Genomic DNA, 25402 nt, shown 5'->3' on the forward strand with positions numbered 1-25402 from the left:
ACAAAGTCACCTACATCTTGGATGCCCTGGGGGTAAGCAGATAAACATCAAATTTTCATTTTTGGGTGAACTATCCCTTTAAGCAGTGATAAAGGCATTGCATTATAAATATACTTTATTTTAATGAAAATTATAATAATAAGAACTCCGATAAACCGTATATTGCCGTAGTCGTGTGTTTATTAGTCACGTTGAATCAATGAAAGCAGTTGATTCTTCTGTTTATTCAGCTGCAGCGATAGGCATTTTCTGGGTTTCTTCTGCGAGGCGTATTTGGAGTTTCAGCGCGAGAGCGCCCTCTGGCCTTTGGATGGAGATTTACTGCTGATCACAGAACCGTGCTTCACTGAAAGATACGCATGACAATCGCAGCTTCTGTCGAATCGCGATCTCGATTCCATTTCGATTTATCGTGCAGCCCTACTAGATATGCACCAGCTATAAATGGGTTGGGTTTTTAGTTTTATTTTGGCCAATCTCTATTCTAGAATTGCACACAAACTGCACTGCTATCATTTTCCAAAATGTAATTTGTGTGTAATTTGTATGAAGTCTGTAAAGAGGAGTAAATACTGTACCAGACAGATCAAGCTCACTGTTCGCGATGCTTGAAATATTGGAAGGACAAATACAGAATGTGGGGGTTTATATGAATGTTTTCAGAAATGTTTCGATGGCATTTTCTTTTCTTCTTACCTCCATATAATCAAAGTCCCTTTAAGGCAAGTCATTTCACTCGGGCATGCAAGTGCAGCTCCTATCTCTTTGATAGGGGAAACATCAAATTCTCCTAAACTGTTCGCCAAGCTTACGATTAAATGTCATATTTGTAATAACCAATGAAATCTGACAACAACTGTAATGTTGTTAAAACTAAATCCTGTTTCTTTTGCTCAAATAGCATTAAAAAATATATACATTCTTCAGGCGAGAGCGGCCAGTGCGCATGCGCAGTCCTGAGTGCACGTATCAGTACACTGACTGTTTCTTTAACAACCGGGACTTCTAACGGCAGCTGCAGTGACGCGAAGACATTAGCAATTAGCGATTGGCTCTTTTACTCAGAAGGCGGGGCTTCTTTCAATGGAGCGGCCATATTGAGCATTGCATTTTCTTCCATTCAAAACTATACAAGTGGCACATCTTGGGTATTCTGTAGTCTTTAATATAATGCATATTAAAGTAGTGTTTATAAGCGCAGCTGCTATGTTTACAGCAGTAACCAAGGAAACTCTACACTGCTGCTGTTCCATAATGCCACCTGCTGTCAGAGATTAATTAGCATTTTCATTTAGTCCATCTGCTGTTTTTTTGTGCAGGTTTCTTATGTAACATAATTTCACAAATCTAAAGTCAGACCATTCTGTTTTTGCTTTAAAAAAACAACTGCTCATGCTACACGTATGTAGAACTACTGTCTGTTCAAAATAAATGAAAAAATTTTTTTCCTGTTGTACCAAACTCATATCGAACCGTGACCGCAAAACCAAGGTACGTACTGAACCGTGAATACTTTTATAATGTAGTTTGAATGTGTGAGCAAACGTATGAAATGTGTGTGTGCTAGAACCACACTTTTTGTATGAATACCAATGATTACTAATGAGATTCTGTAAGACCTAGAGAGCATTTTTAAAACAACCTATGTGTGTTCCCAATGCTAAACTTGTTCCATAAGATAATTTGACAATCATATATTTTTGCTCACAAGCTGCTTTTTCCCATCTTACACACACACACACACACACACACTAATTATAGACAGTAGGTGCGCGCGCACGTGTGTGTGTGTGTGTGTGTGTGTGTGTGCGTGTGAGTGTGTATGTCCATGCGCAAGCACACTAGTGTGAGGTAAAGATAGTCCCCGAGTGTCCAGTATGACGCAAGAACCTTTAAGCGGTCGGGGGTTATTTTTAGCCTCTTCCAGGAGTGTCACAGAATAACGACTGCAGAAAACAATGTTTCTATAATCCCTGGACATAAAACTCCTCATGTCAAACGTGTCAAACGCAGCATGCTTATGAATTACACATGAGCTCATGCTGTAAAACATTCAACAAGAGACAAGTGTGCTTCATTAAACACTGAAACACACATTAAACATTAAATACTTACTGTTCCAAAAGTATAGCCACAGACTTAAAGGAATAGTTCACCCAAAATGAAAATAGTTCACCCAGTCTTCATTTACTCACCCTCAAGTTGTTCTAAACTTGTATGAATTTCTTTCATTCTTCAAAATACCTTATTTTGTCTCATTCAGGTTTGGAACAACCTGAGGGTGAGTAAATGATGACAGATTTCTCATTTTAGGGTGAAATGTCTCTTTAAGTGTTAGCATGAGACTAATCCAGCTTCTTATGCCACACCCATCAACAAACTGCAGTCTGGTCTTTGACTGTCTGATGCATATTGCATACAAAATTGGAAAGTTCTGATCTGATTGGCTGACTTTAAGGAAGAAAGAACTAATCACTAGACTTGCCAAAGTTTGTCAGGTTAGAGGAATCAAATACTTGATTCTAGAGTTTTGAAGCGTAGCAAGTAAACTAGATACCGTCTTTTTTTTCTTCTTTTTTTGATATTGACCTAAAAGTCAACATGTATATTTGACAGTGTTTTCTCTAGAACTGTCTGTAGAGGCTGGGTCATTATTTGAATTCATCAGAGAGGTCAAAGAGGCTTGCTTGGACCTTTTGAAAGAGGAGCAAACATAACAAAGGACTGTGAACTGTTGTGTTAAATTAAGTTCAGAACTTCATTGTCTGTCATGTGATAAACAGAGGCCTTGGCAAAGGTGGACAAAATACAAAGAGTAACCATCTAAAAAGGTCAACAGGCAATTCAGTGATACTGTAAGAACATGTTCTGAAGAAAATCAGCAAGTATTAAAGGTATGAAGTACAGCACTGAAGTATAAAGTAATTGGCATTATAGTGTACAAATGGGCAAGTATACAATTCTTACTTCTAACGTTTCATTCAGCAACTCATGTCCTTAAATAGCTGACTGCTAAAATTACAAAAATTAAAAAAGGATTATTATGCTGTGTTATGATGAACCAATTGTTCTCATTACATGTCATAAAACTTTCTTTCTTTTTTTCAGTTGACTCGAAAATAACATCATGAAGCATATCTTGACTGCTAAAATTACAAAAATTAAAAAAGGATTATTATGCTGTGTTATGATGAACCAATTGTTCTCATTACGTCATAAAACTTTCTTTCTTTTTTTCAGTTGACTCGAAAATAACATCATGAAGCATATCAGTTAATATATGCTCTAAACAAAATAATACAGTAAAAAAATTGTTAAAAACAGTAAAAAATATACCAGAAAAAGTCAAATGAGGTAAACTAGAAAAAGGGATAAACTAAATCTAACAATGACAGAGTGAAAACCGCCCAAAAATGAATGAGAAACTTAAAGGGTTAGTTCACTCAAAAATGAAAATTCCAAGTGATGAATAAATTCGTTATTTTGTTTTCTTTGCGCATGTTGTCTATTAGTTGTCTATGGGAGGGTCAGAGAGCCCTCATATTTCATCAAAAATATCTTAAATTGTGTTCCAAAGATCTACTGCGTCACTTGTGGACGCGCGTTCACGACAATTTCATGACGCGAGCGTGTTGCGGCGCTGACCCAGATGCAGCGTAATGACGTCATCACGCCGGATCTGGGTCAGCGCCGGCGCCGCCACACGCTCGCGTCATGGTATGACAGAATTTTCATTTTTGGGTGAACTAACCCTTTAAAAACACATACAAAATAAAGCAGAAATTGAAACTAAATTAGAAATACAAAAACTTTCTTCTGGAAGTTGCATAGTAGCTAGTCAGTTAGATTGGAACTTGCAATTTCAGCTGGTTCTTGCCCGTTTTGGTGTGTGTGTGTGTTTTTATTATTATTTTTTTTTAATAAGAATTAAATTGTAAATTCATAATAGGCCTTTTATGTGAATAAAGTCCTAACATTACATCAACAAGATTAAAGTAGCAATATTTTGAGAATGAAAACAACATTTCAAGAATAAAGTTATAGCATTATGAGAATATATCTAAAAAGTAACCTCAAAGGGAACAGTCTTGTCAAACGCTTAATGTAACAAATGCTATACATTGCTTAATCTTCTAACACATCAGCCAAGAAGAACCAAAATCCTCTCACTTTTTGTTTGACATTTCACTATCTATATTGTGAAATGCTCAATTAAAAAATCAATAGGGGTTATGTGCAACAGACTTCCGTATTCTGTTAACCTGGTCTCGCCGCTTCCGGTTCAAGCGTTTTGCATATGCTTCGTTAAATATGAAGCAGTTTTACTCAAGATGCCGTCAAAGTAGATACCAAAGATTATCATAACTAATGTCTATCACATATGCGGAATGATATCTAAAAGTTTTTTATTTGTATTCTTTTCACTAACATTTACATAAAAAAAAAAAAACCTCAACAATAAAAACAGCTAGCTACTTTAACTGATTATCTTAAAAGTCCATAGATATCGCTATTATTTATTACGGCTGTTAGTACGTTCTCCGACAAGTGGAAGCGATGAGACCTGTTTTCCGGGTTTGTTTAGGTGACGTTCGTGGTCTCGCCCCGTTTCAAGCGTTTTGCATATGCTTCGTTAAATATGAAGCAGTTTTACTCAAGATGCCATCAAAGTAGATACCAAATCAAAGTAGATACCAAAGATTATCATAACTAATGTCTATCACATGTGCGGAATGATATCTAAAAGTTTTTTATTTGTATTCTTTTCACTAACATTTACATAAAAAAAAAAAAACCTCAACAATAAAAACAGCTAGCTACTTTAACTGATTATCTTAAAAGTCCATAGATATCGCTATTATTTATTACGGCTGTTAGTACGTTCTCCGACAAGTGGAAGCGATGAGACCTGTTTTCCGGGTTTGGTCAGGTGACGTTCGACATATACCCTCGATGCAACTTATCTCTCTCTCTCTTTCTCAACTATGTAGTTTTGACTTTGACCATGCAACTTATAGTCAGGTGCAAATTATGATCCCAAAAATACAGTAATATATTCTGGGTTCCCATGGTCCAGGAAAAGCATATTATTACCTACAATTAATACAGTCTTGTATGTCAAAATTTCCAAATGTCCTGGAACATTCATTGGTCAAGGTTTGGGAAGCCTGTACATATTTGTGTGCTTTAATGAATTTGTAGTCAGTATTGAATCACATTATGTCAAGTATACATCTGTGTGTCCACGTTTGACACTGTGATGCTCTTGTGTGATATAAGAGGAAATGATGTGTTCACATGAATCATACAGGCACAGCGAGCAGTGTGACACACGCAGACATGCTCTGACACAGACACAAGAGCAGCTAGATTAACGGCCATGTGGAGACTCACGGGAAATGTCATCTAACTGTCATTTCCTTCCATAAACTTTTTATTTCATTGTGCTCTGTAATGATGCCACGGCTGACTGTGGTTAACCTACAAGCTCAGTGTGTTCTGTCTGCTCTCAGTGAACAATGGCTCAGTTATTGTTTGATGTATTTACTTTATTTTCCTGGCTTTTGGGGACAAAAGAAAGAAACGCTGAACTTAAATATAATTAAACTGACACTGTAGGCATACTTTTGTAATTCAGTAATGTTGCATTTTTGCAACTTTAACCATTCTAATACTCTATTATTTAGAATTAATTATTTCTGTTTCTGTTTCAGACATGCAGACATGAAATAAGACATGTATTTGGGGAAAAAAGGAACAAAAAGCATGCATGGGCACCAAGCACCCATCAGTTTCCATATTTTGGTGCAAATTAATCTTTTACCTGGTAGATACTGGCCAAATTAGGCAGATGCCAACATGCATTCTCAGAAAAGAAAATGCACCGAGGATGGTTACATGAGACAAGAACTTAAATTAAATTTTCAGTTTAAGTTACTGTGATATCGGTGCATAAGTCACATTAGTATTACATTCAGAAAAAATGAAAAATAAATAAGCATAATAAACATCAGAACAGGGATGAAAAATACAAGTATATATATAAAAAAAATTATGGTGCCATTCATACTAAATTTATTAACACCAAGCCTAAACAAATGTATTTAAAATGAAACTGAAACTACCATGGTGTGGTAAATACGCCATTGATAAACTTAAGTAGCCTACCTCTCTCATTCGGCAAATGCAAAAAAATGAGTGCACTTTGTGCATGTTTTGCATACTTGACATTGATTGCATTATATAAGTCACCTTGGAATATAAATTGCAGCATGTTTCTGGTCATAAAAAGGCTATATTCTTATATTCTGGAAAATATGGTATATCTGTCATGGCAGGAAGCTGTCATATTTAGAAGTTCTCATAAGCTCGATAATTGGCTTCCCGAATGACAGCATCAGTTTGCTCGCCAATAGAAAACAAGTACGAAAGTTCACCACCAACACTGAAGCATCAGCTGTCTTCACTTCACTGTTCTCTCTACACAAATGACTGTAATTCGACAGACCCCTCTATAAAAAATAAAAAAAATAAAAACCTTCAGATTCAGAATATTTCTATTCATTCACCTGCTGTAGACAATCATCCTTTTCAACCATCTTTATTGTACAAAGGATTTCACATTTGGTACAACAAGAGAATCTGAGGAATTAAAGATGTTTGCAAGTTTTGAACAAAATGGGAATTTTGTCAAGTTTAGGGTTAATCTGCTAAATAAGGGTAGAGAGCAGTGGGAATATATCAAATGAGAAAGTAAGCACAACATTCAGAACATGCCTAGTTCTACATTTGCAACAATTTTCTAAAGCTATATTTGAAAGAATGTTTCCTAATCGTAGTCTTATTTGTGGCCGATGTAAACAGACCCCAGCCGCCATCTACTATACATTTTGGTTCTGTGTGGAGTACCTTGAAATTTAATTTGTGTGTGTGTGTGTGTGTTCTGGTATATATGCTTTATGAGGACAAAAATGTGTATAATGACATGGGTACTACAACGTAAACATGGTTTATGAGGACACTTCCTGTGTCCCCGTAAAACAAAAGGCTTAAAAACATACTAGTAAACCACGTATGCAAGAATGTGTGTGTGTGTGTGTGTGTGTGTGTGTGTGTGTTATATTTTATTATTTACTTTTGGTCTTATTTTTTTCCTGCTGTCTGAGACTTGCAACTTATTTTGGGAACTGCAGCCCTAAATAGTACAAGACAGACACACAGAGAGACATTTAAACTGATCAGCCACATTGCACAACTTCAGTTAGTCCTGCTTGAAAAACCCGTCTGGAACCCCGCAAACAGACAGACAGACGGTCAGAATGATGGAACAGAGAGGTGAAGAGAGGCATAAAGCAAAAGAGGGGCAGAGAAAATGATTGAAAAGCAGTGAAAGCTGATTCAAAGGCTGATAAAAGCATCTGTGATCAACACACACCTTCTCTTTCATGTGAATGGAGAGCAGAGGAATAAATGATAGCAGGTGCAAAATCTGTCTCAAAGCCTATTGGACTAATTCTGTCTTCCAAATCAATGTGGAATATTTCTACTAAATATCAGACTTCCAGCCATATATATCAGCGCTCTGTTGGCTGAAGACTCACATACAAAAAATGGCATTATTAGCACATATTAACAGACTTAGTGTCAAAACATACACTCGCTGATGCATTTGTTTCATCAGAAGTGAATGTTTATCATTAACAGGGTGCCACCATGTTCATGTGACATCACACATCTCCAAAAAGAACCACTAGTTTAATACAAAGTCTTATGAAGCAACATGATCACGTTCTGTGATGAATGGAGCAAAAGCATTTCTAGTTGATGCTTTGCAAGTTGATACTGAAATGTGCTGTACCTACAATCTACCTATGGAAAGAGAGCGGGTGATAACAAGAGACAATTGGATCAGCAATGCGATCCAGAAAGAGATCATTACCCAGTTTGTACATGCTGTTCAGAGAGAAAACTGTGCCACAGACGGTGATGTCTATGGACTGACAGCTAATAGTACAACAGATGTCAGCAATTCAGAGCAATTTCCTTGCAGTCTTCAGTATGCTGACAGTAATCTTGAGTCACCCGTGCTCATGGAGTCACAAAGTGTGTGAACCTGCTGATGGAGAGACTAAAGGTCTTAAAGGATTAGTTCATCCAAAAATGAACATTTTTTAAAAAATTTACTCACCCTTAGGCTGTCCTGATTTGGAGAAATTTTGCATTACTCATGGATATGTTTCTTACAAACACACAGCTTTCTGCTTCACAAGATGTTAACTGATGGACTAGAGTGGTGTGGATTATTGTGATGTTTTTATCAGCTGTTTGGACTCTCATTCTGACGGCACCCATTCACTGCAGGGGATCCACTGGTGAGCAAGTGATGCAATGCTACATTTCTCCAAATCTGATGAAGAAACAAACTCATCTACATCTTGGATGGCCTGAGGAGTAGTAAATTTTCAGCAAATTTTCATTTTGGGTGAACTATTCCTTTAAGTCTTGAGGCATTAATGTTCAACCAGATAAGAAAGTATGTTACAAAGATTGGTTTGAAAATGCATGAAAAACTAAGAAGAACCTGCTTATCCCAAATAATGAGAGTTTGGAGAACCGTCCCACGCACTGCATGTACATGATCAACCTATGTAAGATGCAGAAACACTGATGGGGCAATTGGCTTGAAACTCTACCACATCAGCTTAAGGCCCTTATTGTTAAGCCCTGAATATGTCCAGAACAAAGCGATGTACTGTACCTGCTGAGGTGGGCAGAAAGTCTGTCTCCCGTGCAGCTGTAGCTGTTTTTTGATGTTCTCGCTCAAACACTGACACACTCTTGCTTTTTGCTCCAGAGAATTTGCTTCCAGACTCAGAAGACAATCACATTTCTGCTGAGACAGAGACAGGGAGAGAGAGACAGAGATTAATATTGAAGTATGCAAATGTTTATGGGGTTTGGTCAAGTGAAGAAAAAAATAATTTGGCTTGTTTTGTTTGTAGTGCAGGGAAGACAGAAGTTGCTTTATGTTGCGAGAAAGAGAAAAGCTCTTATTTGCTTGTGTCTCAACTGTTTTCAAGCACTGCCAGAAGTGATTAGAGATATGGGTGTGATCCATTTTGGGTGTGATCCATCTTAAGACCCCAACTGTGCACTTCACTGATTTATACACTTTTCACAGAAGGATGATGTCATAACAACGCTAACTGATGCACCACAAGAACACATTGTCTATAAAGACAAATGACAAATGCTTGCAACGCACACACGCACACATTGGTCCAATCATTACAAGGACTTTCTACTTAATGATTGTTAGAATGGGCTAATGATAATAATGATAATTCTATCCTCACAGAAAGTATTACATTTCCAATAAAACATTTTTTGTGTATTTTTTTATCCATTTAAATTATGGGGATGCTTACATTCTTTCAAATGTAAACAAAGTCCGTTTTTTCCACATTTTAGCCATTAATTTGATCAAACTAACAAGCGCTTTCTACATAGCGGTGTTAAATACTTTAGTAACTGTCTGGTAAAGACAGATTCACAAATAACCTGCCTGATTTATTTCAACTGCTCTGTGTACCCTTAAATACACATGAACTAGACAAAATGACTAGCAACATGGGCACTATCTTCTCTAATACATTAGAAGCTGTTGCCCCCATCAAATTGAAAAAGGTTAGAGATAAACGTACTGTGCCATGGTACAACAGTAATACCCATTCTCTCAAGTTTCTCTAAATTCCAGGAAAACGCACGCTTCTCTTTGAGAGACAAAGGAACACGCAAAACTCACTGGATGATTTCAAAAGACAATCATTTATGCGTATAAAAAGGCAACTATATTCACAAATAATATGTTGTATGCATTATGCATGCTTGAGGTGTTAAAATGTAACCTTGCAACTTTATTCAATGTTTTTAACCCCTTTTAGCAGATAAAGCTATTGATATGTTAAGTTTAGTGTTGAATGAAAGCGTGTGATAATTGCAGAACAGTGGTATGGATGAAAAGTGGGAAGTATGTACAATACTCGCATTAAGAAACTTTATAGAAGTATTAACAAAATCTGGCAAGGATGTATCCCACGTGATACCGGAAAGCATGTAATTTATGCACAAAAAAGGGAAACGTACGGGGCGTGGCCCCGCCCTGCAACTGATCTCTGATTGGAACAATCGCTTCAGGGATGGACCAACTCGACTGGCTTAAAACCAGAGGGCTCTTTCACTCTGAGCCGCTCGCTTCTTTTCGCCGTGTTAATAGCACTCCAACTTGTGCTCACACTCTCACCATCACGAGATCGGGCCATCCAGAACTCAAACACTCGTCAAGCTTCGTGAATGCCAGAGATCTTTGAAAGCCTAAAGTCTTGCAAACTTAAACTCTCTCAGAAGAACTGCCAAAGCCTCTGCGTCACCAGGCAACCAACCAATCACCACCGAGGGCTCTCCCAAAAGGACGTCATCCAGTGTATCAAAATAATTAATTGCCGCCGTTTGCAAATTAAACGTACATTACAACGTAATTAAGAAAGCAAATGAGTCCAAGCTTCCCTAAAGCATCCAGAGAGAGTGAGAGCTTGAGAGAGAGAGATAGATAATGTACATTTTAAATATGTATTTGAGTTAAATAGTTGCAATACATTATATTATTAGATGTATGTTATTGTTTTGAGGCTTCGGTTCAGTGTGTTGTTATGGATCATCTGGGTCAGGGTGGTATTAATGACAGCATTTTGTATTTCGCACCATTTCTTTGTCCTTGAATTGCTCAGATATTTTATGTGAAGTATTTCAGACATTGACCCTGATCTTCTCTTGATCTATAGGTGCTTCCCGTTATAATACAAACAAGTCAATACGCAACACTTCAAACAGACGTTGAATCTTCCTGGCACGCTCACTCTCAGCCTCTGAAACAGTATGGGGAACAACGTCTATATCACAGCCAAACAGTGGCCCATAAAGTATCATTTTTTGCCATAACCTTCCCTCTTTAGAGAGAAAACAGATATAAAAGTATGTAGTGTGTGCTTTACTGTCACCTCTTCACCTTGCCTGGCAGCTGCACGCAGTGCTGATGGATGCCCCACGTCGCCTACCTTTTAATTGCTCGTAAATTTTTGATCCAGTAAAACGCTGCATTCTTGGAGCACAGCAGCTCTAGGAGAAGCAAAGAGTAAAACCAATACAACAGAGAAAAAGCAAGAGAGGTAAGTGTGTGTTAGAGCAGTGAAGGACAGTCAGCTGACTTGCTTCGCCTGTTCAAAGAACATTATAGGCAGGTGCTTAAATCTATCACATTACAAGACAAACACTGATTATACATGAATTAAATGCTATTAGCAGCTGATTATGTTTCATGTAAATTATTAGACATAAAATGCTAACGAGGATTATCTCTAGACTGGACTATTGTAATGCACTGCTAGGTGGTTGTCCTGCATCTTCAATAAACAAGCTACAGGTAGTCCAAAATGCAGCGGCTAGAGTCCTTACCAGGTCAAGAAAATATGATCATATTACCCCAATTTTACAGTCTCTGCACTGGCTATCTATTAAGTTCCGTATCAGTTACAAAGTATTATTACTTGCCTATAAGGCCCTTAATGGGTTAGCTCCTGCATACCTAACTAGTCTTCTACCACGCTACAATCCATCACGCTCCTTAAGGTCACAAAACTCTGGACTTTTGGTAGTACCTAGGATAGCAAAGTCCACTAAAGGAGGTAGAGATTTTTCGCATTTGGCTCCCAAACTCTGGAATAGACTTCGTGATAATGTTCGGGGTTCAGATACACTCTCTTTGTTTAAATCTAGATTAAAGACACATCTCTTTGGCCAAGCATTCAAATAATGCATCTCATAATCTTGTACTGCAGTTATATCTGATCAAAATGTACATTATTATTCTTTAGTTTGGGTTAAACAAATAAATTTTGCTTGGTTGAAACAGCAGCTACGCTAATTATGTCTCTATTTGTTTCTCTGTTTCTGCTGGGATTGACATCCCGTGGTAACTAGGATTTACACAAGCTTCAGTCTGGATCCAGAACACCTGAGAAGAGATGATGCCAACCCCTCAGAGGACCTCAGATGATGCCAACCCTGAAACAACATACAGAACTACCACATTTTGCTATAAGTTTGATTGCATCATATAATAATTGCTGTTAATAGTGTTCATCGTCTGTTTGATTACGTCTTTAATTGATTTTTGAAACAACATACAGAACTACCAAATTTGGCTATAAGTTTGATTTCATCATATAATAATTGCTGTTAATAGTGTTCATCGTCTGTTTGATTACGTCTTTAATTGATTTTTCCGTACATTTCTGCCATTTGTACATTAACTGAAAGTCACCACTGATAAGCTACTACTAAATATTGTAGAAACTTAACTTGCTGTAAAGTTGCTTTGCAACGATTTGTATCGTGAATTAAATGAACAAACAAATATAAATGTACGTTATGTATCTAAGTTGCTTTGCAACTATTTGTATCGTGAATTAAATGAACAAACAAATATAAATGTACGTTATGTATCATGGTCGATTCTATAGAAGGTGAATTCCGCCATTACATATATATATATATATATATATATATACACACGCACATATTGCAATATGTAAAAATACAATAGTACAATTCTAAGGAAAATCTGTATTGTGAGAAAAAAGTCCTGACTGACTCTACGGCAAGACCAGTCCCTCTTAGTTACTGTAGCTACGTCCAACTAGTCATGGCGCTCTCACGCCACTCATCATGTTCTCACGCAGTGATACTAGTTATAGTACGAAATAAACATGAAATAAACATGAATGAACATCAGAAGCTATCTTGTTTCAACCGTGAAATGACATCAATACACACCATTTTTCAAGTTCAAGTCCACCAGCGTTAATCTACTCTCCTGTCTGGATTGTTTGTCAGACAAAATTGCAGATCTGCCGTTATGATTGGTCAGATCACCTGTCAATCAAGCTCCCGGCGTTGGGTGAATTGCAAGATATAAACTCAGAATTTTGAAAAATATAGTCCTAATTGCAAGATGTAAACCTGCATGTACCTGTAAACTCGCAATTAATTTGCAATTTCGAGATACAAACTTGCAATTCTGAGAAAAGAAAGTCTGAATTCTGAAATAAAAATTAGCAATTACTTTATTTTTTTTGTTTGTTTGTTTGTTTGTTTGTTTGTTTTTTATTTGATGGTGGAAATAAAATTTAATTCTGAAGGGCTGGAATGTGTTTAATGCTGTTTAATCCTGTGCATTAAAACGGTTTAATGCACAGGGAGTTCCAATCAGTTTAATCACCATTCTATTAATGTCCAGCCTTCATTGAAGCACACACATTACTCGCACATAGAAGTCACATACTTTCTTGGAGGCAACCGATATCCATATGCAGTGACATTTACATATATAGTGATTTTTATCTTACAAATGAGGAACATCACAAGCAATCTGTAAGCGCCAACAATATTTGCAGAACACAATGGCAAGTTTAAAATATAAATGAGATCAGTAAACAACAACATACGGCATATATATGAATCAGTGTTGAGTGTCATGTGTTATCATGATGGTATTTAATCTGTTAAACTTTTTTTTTAAATATTGTACCAGGTGTAAACACTGAAGTGGTCATAAAATCCACCCAGATCATGTCTCACGGGTCATGGATGAAGTTTAGCATAGATGATATAGCATTTATGCCTCAATGACAGACAGAAAAGAAACAAAGCACAGATGCTAGGGGGAAGCTGCTCTGTTATTGTGTGAAGAATGATGAAGCTCAGTGGCTTCTCAGCCCAGCACCAAAATCAATACAACTCATTCTCCTCTATCCATCATTTCAACTTAATAAAGCGGCTTGAGACCATCAGTCCCTATAAAGCTGCCTATAGCCGGTGCTGATGATGTCATTCTTGAAAGGCATTAAAGAAAGTTATTGAAGGAGCAGTTTCTTAAAACGGATATTTTGTCATAATTTACTCAATGTTATTCCAGGCCTGTTTCATTTTCTTCATTGAAATGTTAGGAAGAATGTCTCTTTTGCACTTTTGCAAACAATGGAACTGGACAATGATATATGGATGACAGATTTTAATTTTAGGATGATTTCTTCTTTAAATCACTGTATGTCCCATCACATGAGAAAAATGCATATGAACTCATTTGTTTGACACTTTAATAAAATGATCACATAATTTTACATTGAAATGGGGTTTATGAAACAGGATTCTAAAAAAAAAGGTCATCCAACATTCAACTATTCAACTGAGATCCTAAAAGATTAGCAAATTCGCACAGTAACTGGGAACATCATATTCCAGAAATGTGTTCCTGGACAACTATCAGCCAGATCTTCAGCTCAGATATGAGCTGCATCTGGCCGCCTCAGGGACGAAGAGACTTCTGTTCCAACATTTCCCAGCTGCTGTTGGTCTCTTCATCCAGCCACAGACCAGAGCCCCCGAACCAGGAAGACTGGCTGTGGCACATTAGGATAACTGTCACAGCTCATGGGGCATTCTTATGATGCAGTCAGAGACTAGACTGATTACACATTTAATAATATTAAACACACATGGGAAACAGGTCTTTTTCGTTTAGTATTTTCCCTTCTGCAGTTAGAGAGACTATTTTAAGGGCCTGTGTGCCTAACATTTTAATGAAGGGCCTCTGTGGCTAACATGTCTTTACCTTGGGATTTTGGAACTGGACATATCTAAAATGACTTTAGGCCTTTTTTAGGGACACCATCTCTACCGACAATTTACAGATTTCATACATCACAGGCAATTCCACTATGGGCTACCGAAATTGGCTAGGTTGTCCCAACTTAAACAGTACCATAAGAAAATGCCATATAACTAACCATCAGAACCTCAGACAAAATTTAGCTTGTTTGCAGTTTTACAATTATTTTGAAAGAAGAATCCTAGTCTGTAGCACTGGCCATCTTATAAAAAAGACCCACTGCGATTCATCAACAGCATTTAATATAAAACAAATTAACTTTATTCTCTTGTGGTTGGCTATTTTATCAGAAAGCTAAGTTACAAGTACATAAGTATATTTGAAAGTCACCTCTGCTGGAACTTAACCCAATTTAAAAAGCATTAACTTAAATTCTACAAATTAGTACTGTGGTGGTACCACAGTACAGTGATGGTATTATATGGTAATACTATTAAATGGTATGTTGATATAGACAAAATGTACTTTGATTGTGATATACATACATATTTAGATTTCATCTATATATTTATTGAGCATTTTTTGTTTTTGTATTTATCCAAAGCAACTTATAAAATAGGAATATCACAAGCAATTTTTCATAAGAGCCAACCGTATTCATAGTACACAATGCTAAGTTAAAAGTTTAATTTAGATGTAGAGTGTGTCATGGGTTAGTGCAGGCAAAGTAAAGATTTGAGACGAGAATCTCAATGTAACAGTCTTTATTAAATAAAACAAAAAACACACTGGAGCATAGGAAAGCCATACAAGCAATGCAAGCCAACCTATACGATCATGGGACAGTACAACCCCTCCCGTTAGGCACCTCTTGACACTGTAAAAAAAAACTACACCTAAGTGATGGAGGAGGTGATGATGGCTATCAGGGGGTGGGTAGAAGGGCCAGGACACCCGAGAGGATGAGCCCATGGAGGAACAAGCGGAGGAAAAGACCACTGTGGAGCTGGCAGAGGAAAAGACAATAGAGGAGATGGCAGGGGAGGTCCTGAAGGAAGGACCATGGTGGAGTCTTAGTTGGTGCAGTCCAGGATGGAGCCAGGTAGAAAAAAAGACTGAGGTGGAGGCAGGGAGGCAGTAGACCAAGTTGCTGGACCAGAGGGCCAAGGCAGAGCTGAAGGATCCGAAGGGGAGCTGAGGACTCAGAAGACCTAGGCAGACCCAGTGGGATCAAGGATGATGGTAGAGCCAGAGGGTTGGAAGAACCCGGTGGAGCAGAAGGAATGAAGGGCTCAGGTGCAGCTGCAGGCCCAGAAGTTCACAGTGGTTAAGGACCCTGGTAAAGCCAGAGGGATGACAGGCTACAGGGTCCATGGTGGGTCTTTTTGCTGGCTCGGGGCCGTGGCAGGTTGGAAGAGGGGTGGGGATGGTCCGAAGGGGAGCTGAGGACTCAGAAGACCTAGGCAGACCCAGTGGGATCAAGGATGATGGTAGAGCCAGAGGGTTGGAAGAACCCGGTGGAGCAGAAGGAATGAAGGGCTCAGGTGCAGCTGCAGGCCCAGAAGTTCACAGTGGTTAAGGACCCTGGTAAAGCCAGAGGGATGACAGGCTACAGGGTCCATGGTGGGTCTTTTTGCTGGCTCGGGGCCGTGGCAGGTTGGAAGAGGGGTGGGGATGGACCAGGGAGGAGTTCTGGGATGGAGATCGACAACACCCAGACAACAAGAGTAGCTGAAGAAACTATGACCAATTGGTGATGTTGTTCTCTTCAACTTCTCAAGCGGTAATGGAGGTTCCACTCAGCCACAGTGCATACTCGATGTATTGATCCAGGATACAGGTGGTGTCTCCAGTGATCTAAACTTGATGAACTCCTCCACATAATTTTCCAGTGGGCACCCATTCTGGTGGAGGCAGAGTAGCTGGTCTTTCGGGTGAATGGTGGCTGCTGCTAGATCCGTTATCAGCAGTTGGTGCAGGTAAAGGAGAGATTTGAAGCGAGGATCTCAATGCAGCAGTCTTTGTTAAATAAACAAAACAAAAACACTCTGGAGCACAGGAAAACCTCAAAAGCAAGGCAAACCAGCTTTTACAATGCCATGAAAGAGTGAAGGTAAAATGCAGACAGAAAATACGTTTTATTATGCTTGTCTTCAGCTGCTCCTTTAAATCTGTGATCACCTCAGCAGACCAGGTGGAGGGGAGAGTGACTTTGAAGAAACGTGAAGAAACAATGAAGTGCCACTCATTCAGTAATCATAACTGGCGGGAAGCATACACGTGTATTGAGGTCAGAGGTGCAGTTCCAGTGAACTGAAAGGCTGTCCAAACGAGCATTGCAGCACTTAAATTTATCAAGGAGGCTGGCATGAGACTTACAGCAACATTAAAGGATCAGCAGAGGAATTTCTGGCAAGTACTGATCACTTGCTGCATGTGACAACAATATCCTTTTTCTTTATATGTCTGGGCTATAGGGTAGGATAGCCAGACGGAAACCATTACTTACTAAAAACAACAAATTCTATGCTCGCCTAAATATTGGCAAACCCATGTTGCAAAATGATTTATAGTTTGATGAAACCAAGTTGAAACTATAATTTTGGCCAAAACGTTTGGTGTAAAAACAAGACAACTCGTAACTCAAACAACACCATACCCATGATGAAGAGTGGTGGTGCAAGCATCATGCTATAGGACTGCTTCTCTTCAGCTGGGACTGAGGCAGTAGTCAAGACAAAAGGACAATTTGATAGTAATACTGGACCAATTTGGCACAAAACCAGCAGGCCTCCATTTCAAAGCTGAAGATGAATGTGAATTTCATCTTTCAGCTTGATCATAACCCCAAACACATTTCTAAATCAACAAAGGAATGGTTTTCAAAGAAAAAAAAAACATTTTGCAATGGCTGAGCAAGAGCCCAGACTAAATCCAATTGAACAACTAGTGGAATGACTTGAAGAGGGATGTAGACAGGAGATTAAATAGCTCTTTTACTAGGAAGAGTGGGAAAAAAATGACAAATCCACCCATCCATTCTCTGAACCGCTTGTCCTCTGTAGGGTCGCGGGGTGCTGGAGCCTATCCCAGCATCTTGGGTCGTAGGCAGGGAAATTGACAAATCGAGATGCGCTAAGTTGAAAATGACTCTCTGCTGTAATAAACGCAAAGGTGCTTTAACCGTTAGTTAGTGTTAGTTGAAGGTGTGCACATTGTATGTTATTTTAGGTCTATCTTTCCCTTAAAAGTTTCTACTTTTTGTTACTAAATAACTTGATTGCAATATCACATAAAAGTTGGAAACCTGGTGGTGACCTGACATGATTTATTTGGGAATAATTTTTACATCTCAGATCCATGTGATTCTAACAGGGGTGTACTGCTGTAACAGATCGGCCAGGCTCCGCCACCACCCAATCACAACGATCCCTCTCACCTGAGTTCTGAGCACCTGCACCTGTCACCAATCAAGCACCTCATTACCAGCCTGCATAAAAGCACACACCTCAGACACCCTCACTGTCTGGTCTCGTATACACGTAGAGGACTAAATGACTTTGCTACTGATTCTCTTTGAATACTTCTTGCATTACTTACCTCCTGTGTTCCTCCTAGTGTCTCCAAGTGTCTCCTGTATCTCCTAGTTCCCGGATTGCAGAGGTGTGTGCTTCCCCCGGATACCTTCCAGCCTCAATCAAGCCAAAGACTCAGATTATTCCACTCTCCATATCCTCTGCACTCTCTTACGGACCTTTCCCTCACCATCACTTCCTCCGGACTCGACACCAGTACTCACTGTGACCTAATAAACTGTTTTGTATATAACTAACCTGTTGTGTCAGACCTCTTCCGTAACAACTGCATCTATCCTTTGAGACAATGCCAGAATCTCAAATTTTACCCAAACGTTTGTGCGTGCTGTTTTTTTATGCTTATTGTAATATTGGTTTGATAGCTTGGTAACATGCCAACACAAACCTTTGTTGGATCTCTATTCCAATATAATCTAATCCATAAAGACAATTCTACTGGTTTTCCAAGTCAGCCACTTACAAGCTGTTTAGAGCTTCAGTTTAGAAGCTGACTGTGTTCATAGTAGACAGCAATGTAGCTCACTAGGTTTTGGAACGTAGCTTCAGTATGTCCAAGGCAGTATATTATGTAATATAATTATTAGTATTTTTGTATTTCCCAAAACTACACATTTTCCAAGCCTATGGGATAAAACGGGAGCAAAACAGTTTTCAGAAAATTCCAAGCAGAGCAGAGATGACTGCCACAGCACTACAGATGGCAAACATATAGCTGGCAAATTTGCTGACAAGGGCCACAGAATCCAATAACCACACACTTCCTTGAAAACACAACCCGAGAAAAAAAAAAAGGAGGCATCTGTAATATATCAGTGCCTTAAAGGCTGAGTGAACTGTAAAAAGATGCCCAGGAGAATAGAGCTGTTTATCGAACTATGCTTGGATGTTATGGGTAGATTACAGTCTCAGAACACAATGAATAATTAATGCTGTCAAACACTCGTCTTACCAAGATTATATTTATGACCGCCCATTAACTGATGCTGCAGAGCTGTGGATTGCTGATTTTTACCACAAAGCAATTAGGGCCTCATAATCATAATCATGAAAATAAGTGTTTCATGTTGAGAATGAGTGTTGAGTGCTTGAATGTTGGCCAAGCTACAAGCTACTCAGTATTTATATATTTCTTTCTTTATTTTCTGCATAATGCATAATAGTTATGACATCTACCAAGAGGGCTAATTGCCAAAACTTCCTCGATCACTCAGGACAAACCAACCAGTTAGCTAAAATAAAACAACACATTCAGTTAGCTTATCTGTAAAGCTACATACACTGTCAAAACTTTGGAATAATTAAGATTAATAATTAATAATAATTATGAATAATAAGAATAATAATAATGTTTGGAGTTTTTGAAGAAAAAAAAGTATCTTGTGCAAGGCTGGATTAATTTGATCAAAAAATATTTATTTTATGATTGTTAATAAATTAATAATAATTAATAATAACTGAAATATTGTAATTATTATAATTACTGAATAATTGTAATTAGTTCTAAAGGATCATGTGACACTGAATTACATTTAAAAATATATTCAAATAAAAAAATAATAAAATAAAATAATAATAATAATAATAAAAATTGTAATAATATTTGACAATATTATTGTTTTTACTGTTTTTGATCAAATAAATGCAGCCTTGATGAGCATAAGAGACTTCTTTTTAAAATAATAATAATTTAAAAAAATCATTGTATCAAACATTTAAACATAATTCCAAACTTTTGACTAATAGTGTAAATAAAACCAGTAACATAGCATTTGGTCATGTTAGACCTCTACATGTTTAAAAGAGCTGAGCTACTGCCACATTACTGAATGTCATGTAACGTAACAATGTAATTTAGTTAGTTACACTGAGCAAAATGATAAAAAAAAAAATTTATATCTGATGCCGCTGCACTCACACTCTTCCTGAGCTCCAACTCTGTCTTGTTTAAATCTACAGTAGGTAATAATCAGACTGCTTGTTAGCGTACATGTGGGGTGCCTGGCGATTGTGACCTGAGATGAGAGAAGCCCATCAAATCCATTTATTAGACTAATGCTTCTGAGCAAAGCACAGGGAACAGCAAAAGAGCACTGGAACATTTTAACCCTTAAATTGTTTTTGAAGGGACAGTGAGTAGGCACAATTTACTAGATAAAAAAAAATAAATAAATACAAAATAATTAAAGGGGTCATATGATGTTGCTAAAAAGAACATTATTTTGTGTATGTGGTGTGGTGTTATGCAAATCTTCCTACATCGTGATGTAGACATGTGGGGGAGTGTTAGAACGAGACATTTTAGGTAGGTGTGGCTGACTCTTAAATTTTATAAAGAATATCTCTTTGGATTTGAGACTTTAATCTTTGCAACTTTACGGATCTTCTTTATGCACCAAGAGCTTGTAACACTCCAAAGAGACTTGGTATAAAAAATCTGGCATCATCTCACCATCTTTATCTGTAGCATGCAATGAAAAGTCTGCTAAGCTTGAGGTAAATTTCCAGTTTTAGATGGGATACAAACTGTAAAAAGAAAAAAAGTCTGTGAAAAAAATCAATTTGTAAATTAGTTTATTGCTCTTTTGACAGTTCATTTGTCAGATATTTTACATAAAAAGTTCTTACTTTGCTTACATTTGATGCCAGCTGCATCCAATGCCACCTGGTTCTTCCCCATGCCATGATGCAATGGTGTCACTAGGTGGTTGCCGTTTCACCCACACCCATGCCTCTATAATTGTCTGGTCTCTAGACATGGCTAAAGTCCCTCCATCAATGTCAGTTTATGGGTTTGCCAAGTAAAAAGACCCAAAAATGAGTAGAAAAGCTCAGCAGAAAGCAGTAAACCACGCGATTTGAGGTCATTTGCAGCACAAAACAAGTTCAATTCTGAGGGTGTGCGTTTGTTCAAAGTATAACCCACCACTAACTGTCCACTGCAAAAACAAAACCACTTCTGGTTAACCAAACATGTTCTACTATACCTGTATTAATTCAAGATTTTACAAATGCATAAATACCCACAATTATCGTCAGTTTTCACACAGAAATTGCTCCCATTTCTGAACTGTAAACTCAGTTTGAGCCAAAACAACCTCCACAGTCTGTCTCCGGCCAGCAGTCCACATTTTTCCAGGGAAAACACATCCCCGGCACATGAAAACCAACAGTATGCATCTTACCTCCCTTCTGCAGATCCTCAGCAGTCAGCCTGGTGTGATGGGATTAACGCAGGCACACAGGGGCTGTGTTCTACAGGCGAGTGGCCGCGTGCACACACATCGCTCAGGACCACGCAGCATCTGAGAGTCAGGGGGTGGGGAGGTGGCGCTCCCACTCACTGCCTGCATGCACACATTTTCCAGGCCTTGAGAGGCAAATGACTAGCCCAGCTGATGTCAGCCCAGGAGTAAATGTGTTTCCATTCAAACATCTGCAGCCGATGTCAGAGGAAACACATTTTGATCTGATGATCTTTTGGATTATGTAATCTATGTTAATCCATCCCATGACAAGATGCAATCACAGCCAGGGTTTATTTTAAGGCTGATAATGAATGATCTTACAAATTTGCAGGCCAAAGTCTTGGTTTTTTGTACCAAAACAGATCTGTTCAAACAATGTCAGTTCAAACAATGTCAAACATTTTGTACAAACTCTTGTACTGCCATTGATTGACTATGTATTTGATTGACAGTTGTATCTTACAGACATGCTCTCAAAGCTGCCCTCTAATATTTAGATGTTTTACATCATGCCACAATTATATTAATCACAAGTGCCCTGTATGAAACTCATCATTGCCTTCTGTACTCTGGCTTTGAGTACAAACCAGGCATGAACTTCATTTGTATACATTATATTCTTTTTGGTTTCTTTAAATTCTTTGTAATATCACCCTGTAACATATCATACTAGATCCTCCAAAATAATTATTCTCAATGTCCTCAGACAATGTCCCATTTTGCTGCTCCTATACCGACTGGAATAATTTGCAGAAATTACTTCAGAAATTATGTTTCTCTCCTGCTAGTCTTTGTAAATATGGAAGCAATTCTTAATTCACTTGCTTGGTTAAACAAATGGCAAAACAAACAAACAATGAACACTTCTGGATTCTTTGGTGCAGTGATTCTTGTTATGTTGAGCTGGCTGATATGCCATTTATATTTGCACTCAGACCGTTTTAACAAACAAAACCATAAAAGTGTTCCCTAACCAGAAGCCATAGTGGGAAGGTACAGTTTCTGCTTAAAGAACAGGATGCAACTTTTAGAGCTGGTGTGTGGTGGGCGTTCTGGCGCACTATGGCTGCCGTCGCATCATCCAGGTGGATGCTGCACACTGGTGGTGGATGAGGAGATACCCCCTCACAATGTAAAAAGAGCATCAGAGCAGCAAAGCATAAGTATGGGCGGTATGTGGAGTTTGTACGAAATATATATCTTATAATATATATTTATAATATAGCTTGCTATATTCTTTTTCTATTCTATCTGTTTTCTTTTTATTTATTATATTATTTAAAAAACCCTTGCTACGTGTACTGCATTAATATATATATATATATATATATATATATATATAGTGTATCTAAATGTTAGAAAGTCATGAAAATATTTCCATTTTGCTGTCAGGAATGAATGAGCGATTTCCTTCATGTGATTTTCCACTAAACTTCACAGACTTTAGTGAACGAGCACCGCCAAACAGACAGAGCATGATAGAATAAGATCACAATAATTCTGACTAAAATATGCATTTTGCTAAAATATTTGTGGTTGGACAATAAATGTGCCGTACGTGGAATTGTAAACCTACAAGTAAGTGCATTTCATGATAGCACTAACTGTAAAGTGACTATTGTAATGGGGTAATCAAAATAGCCTAATACTGTGCTTTTTGTTTTTGTTTTTATTTTCATTTTTAATTTAATAAATTTAGCTTCTGCTTTAAAAAGTATTATTTTGTTTTTAGATTGTACTGTTACAATATTTGAAACTTTTACCCTTTTTTGCACATGATATGTAGCATAGCCTACATGGTTACATTCACTATATATTTTTTTATAGCCTTCAATATGAACATTATTTCATTGGACAACATTGGGCAGAATGTAAAATAACTTTTTTTTTCATCCAAATCATTTTATTTCATCTAAATAGTAAAAAAATAAAACAAAAGAGAAAATACAGAGATATATACCGTATATTGCTATTCAGCCAAAAAAATGCAGAGATATAAATTTTTGGCCATATCGCCCAGTCCTAATAACTCCTGTAACATGGAAGGGGATAAAAGCTGTTAATGACTATAAGGACTGTCCTCTACAAATTAGTATTGGGCCTTTTCTTGACAACTCTCTGAATAGTTCTAGCATTTTAATGGATATAAATACAGAGTTCTGGCATGAAACTCTAGATGGCGCAGTCCGATAGGTCTAACTCAATCTGACCTAATGACATAATTATCACATGGCACAGCTGATTGGTTCTCTCCTGTATCGGTAGCCAATGAGCTCGCTGTTCAACATTCAAATATATGAGGAGTGCTTGCAGTAGCAGTTGCAGCTTGCTTCAGAAACCCTCCACCTTCCCCAGCTCCACCTGTATAGATCTGCTACGAGGTGATTCATGTACGCTATATGGGGGTTATTTTATGTATGTTATATTTGCAGCAGCAATATTTCTTACATGCTCACAGCAGCATGTTGTGTATGTATTGGCAGAAGCAAGTATCGGTACTTGCTCTCCCGCAGCAGCAGCATAGCAGATCTATTCCGCCAAGACCAAATACATTAACATTGTCATGTACATTACCATATGCCAATCCCTCCGAGAGTTGTCATGACAGAACTAAGTTAATTTGGTCCTGGTGGATCTAGATCTGTTATGCACGCCACTGGTGCAGAGAAAGTATGGACTTACCACTGCCAATAGACACATAGACATTCTGCTGTGAGCACATAAGATGTGCTGCTGCTGTATGAATAGGAATACATAAATCCCATAGCAGATCTAGACAGGTGGAGTAAAGCCCTGCACGGGCGTCAAATCTAGGCTCTAACATGACCCTGGGCTGAGACGCTCTGGCCGTAGCCTCATAGCTTATCAGAATTCTCAGCTCGAGTCCGACTAGAGCCTGTGTTTTATTTTTTGTTTTATGTTTTTGTTTTTTTCCCTCCCCATTACACAGCCTATACTACTGTTACATCCATTAAAATAGTTCAGTTTTCTTTTTGATGTCAAATGGCAAATTGATTATATTTCTTTTCATTTCTTTATTAAGTTAGTTTAGAAAATGTTTGGAGCATTTTTTGTTTGTTAAATTCAAGTTTTTGTTTTTAAAGTGACGACCAAGTGGCTAGAACGGCCGACAGAGTTGACCACATTTGATCAATTTAAAGTTCTCAAATCAACACTTGACTTGCCTACAATAAAATTCATAAATATAAAAATTTCAAGCATATCACAATGTTAGTTTAAACGTTTAGCCTAAATAAATGTGCGCTGTTAGGTGCATATCCAAGTGTTTGTGCAGAGTGTGAAAGCTAAAGCCCACTTAATTAATTTCTCTCTGAAGGTACATCCACTGTACTGCGGAGATGGCGAGGCAGCATCGTCAGATTCATCTTTACAGCTGACACTGATTCAGAAAACACTAGTTTATTAATAAATAATTAAAATATCTCCTTACTATTTTTTACTGACACAATCATAGTCATGACTTTTGCAGGTGCTTTGCAGCAAGCTTTATGTGTCCGGTTGAACACAGAATAGGCTAACTAGCCTATATTAAAGGTTCATCATGGTTTAGTATTTAAGTAATTACTACTATACTACTATAATTCTTCCAGCTGTGCTAAAGGTACGCTCATTGCTACTGCTGCTGGCGTGGACACTAAACATCATGCGAGCCAGTCTTAACAGTCGCGGTAGCATGGTCTTGTGTTGTTTACACCAGCACAGCATATCTTAATTGATGAAAGTATAAAATATAAATAAAGGAGAAGCCTAAAACACCCAGTGCCCAGCCCGCATGTAAGCTATGATGTATAAATTGGCCTGAAACCCTGCCCTAG

At 37.9% G+C, this 25402-nt stretch overlaps 1 protein-coding gene across 2 annotated transcripts in view; it reads right to left on the reverse strand.

Moving 5' to 3' along the window:
• The window catches only part of LOC107728018 (regulator of G-protein signaling 3-like), a 182450-nt gene that overhangs the window by 86666 nt on the left and 70382 nt on the right, over positions 1–25402 (reverse strand). Inside the window, exon 10 of one of the 2 annotated variants that reach the window (XM_016538079.1) lies at positions 8759–8893. In XM_016538079.1, the coding sequence (XP_016393565.1) occupies positions 8759–8893 (135 nt within the window). The remainder of the gene's footprint in view (positions 1–8758; positions 8894–25402) is intronic. The other variant, XM_016538072.1, reaches the window with a different exon arrangement.

This window comes from Sinocyclocheilus rhinocerous, unplaced genomic scaffold, assembly GCF_001515625.1.
Source record: "Sinocyclocheilus rhinocerous isolate Xijiao unplaced genomic scaffold, SAMN03320098_v1.1 scaffold1364, whole genome shotgun sequence".
Lineage (NCBI taxonomy): Eukaryota > Metazoa > Chordata > Actinopteri > Cypriniformes > Cyprinidae > Sinocyclocheilus > Sinocyclocheilus rhinocerous.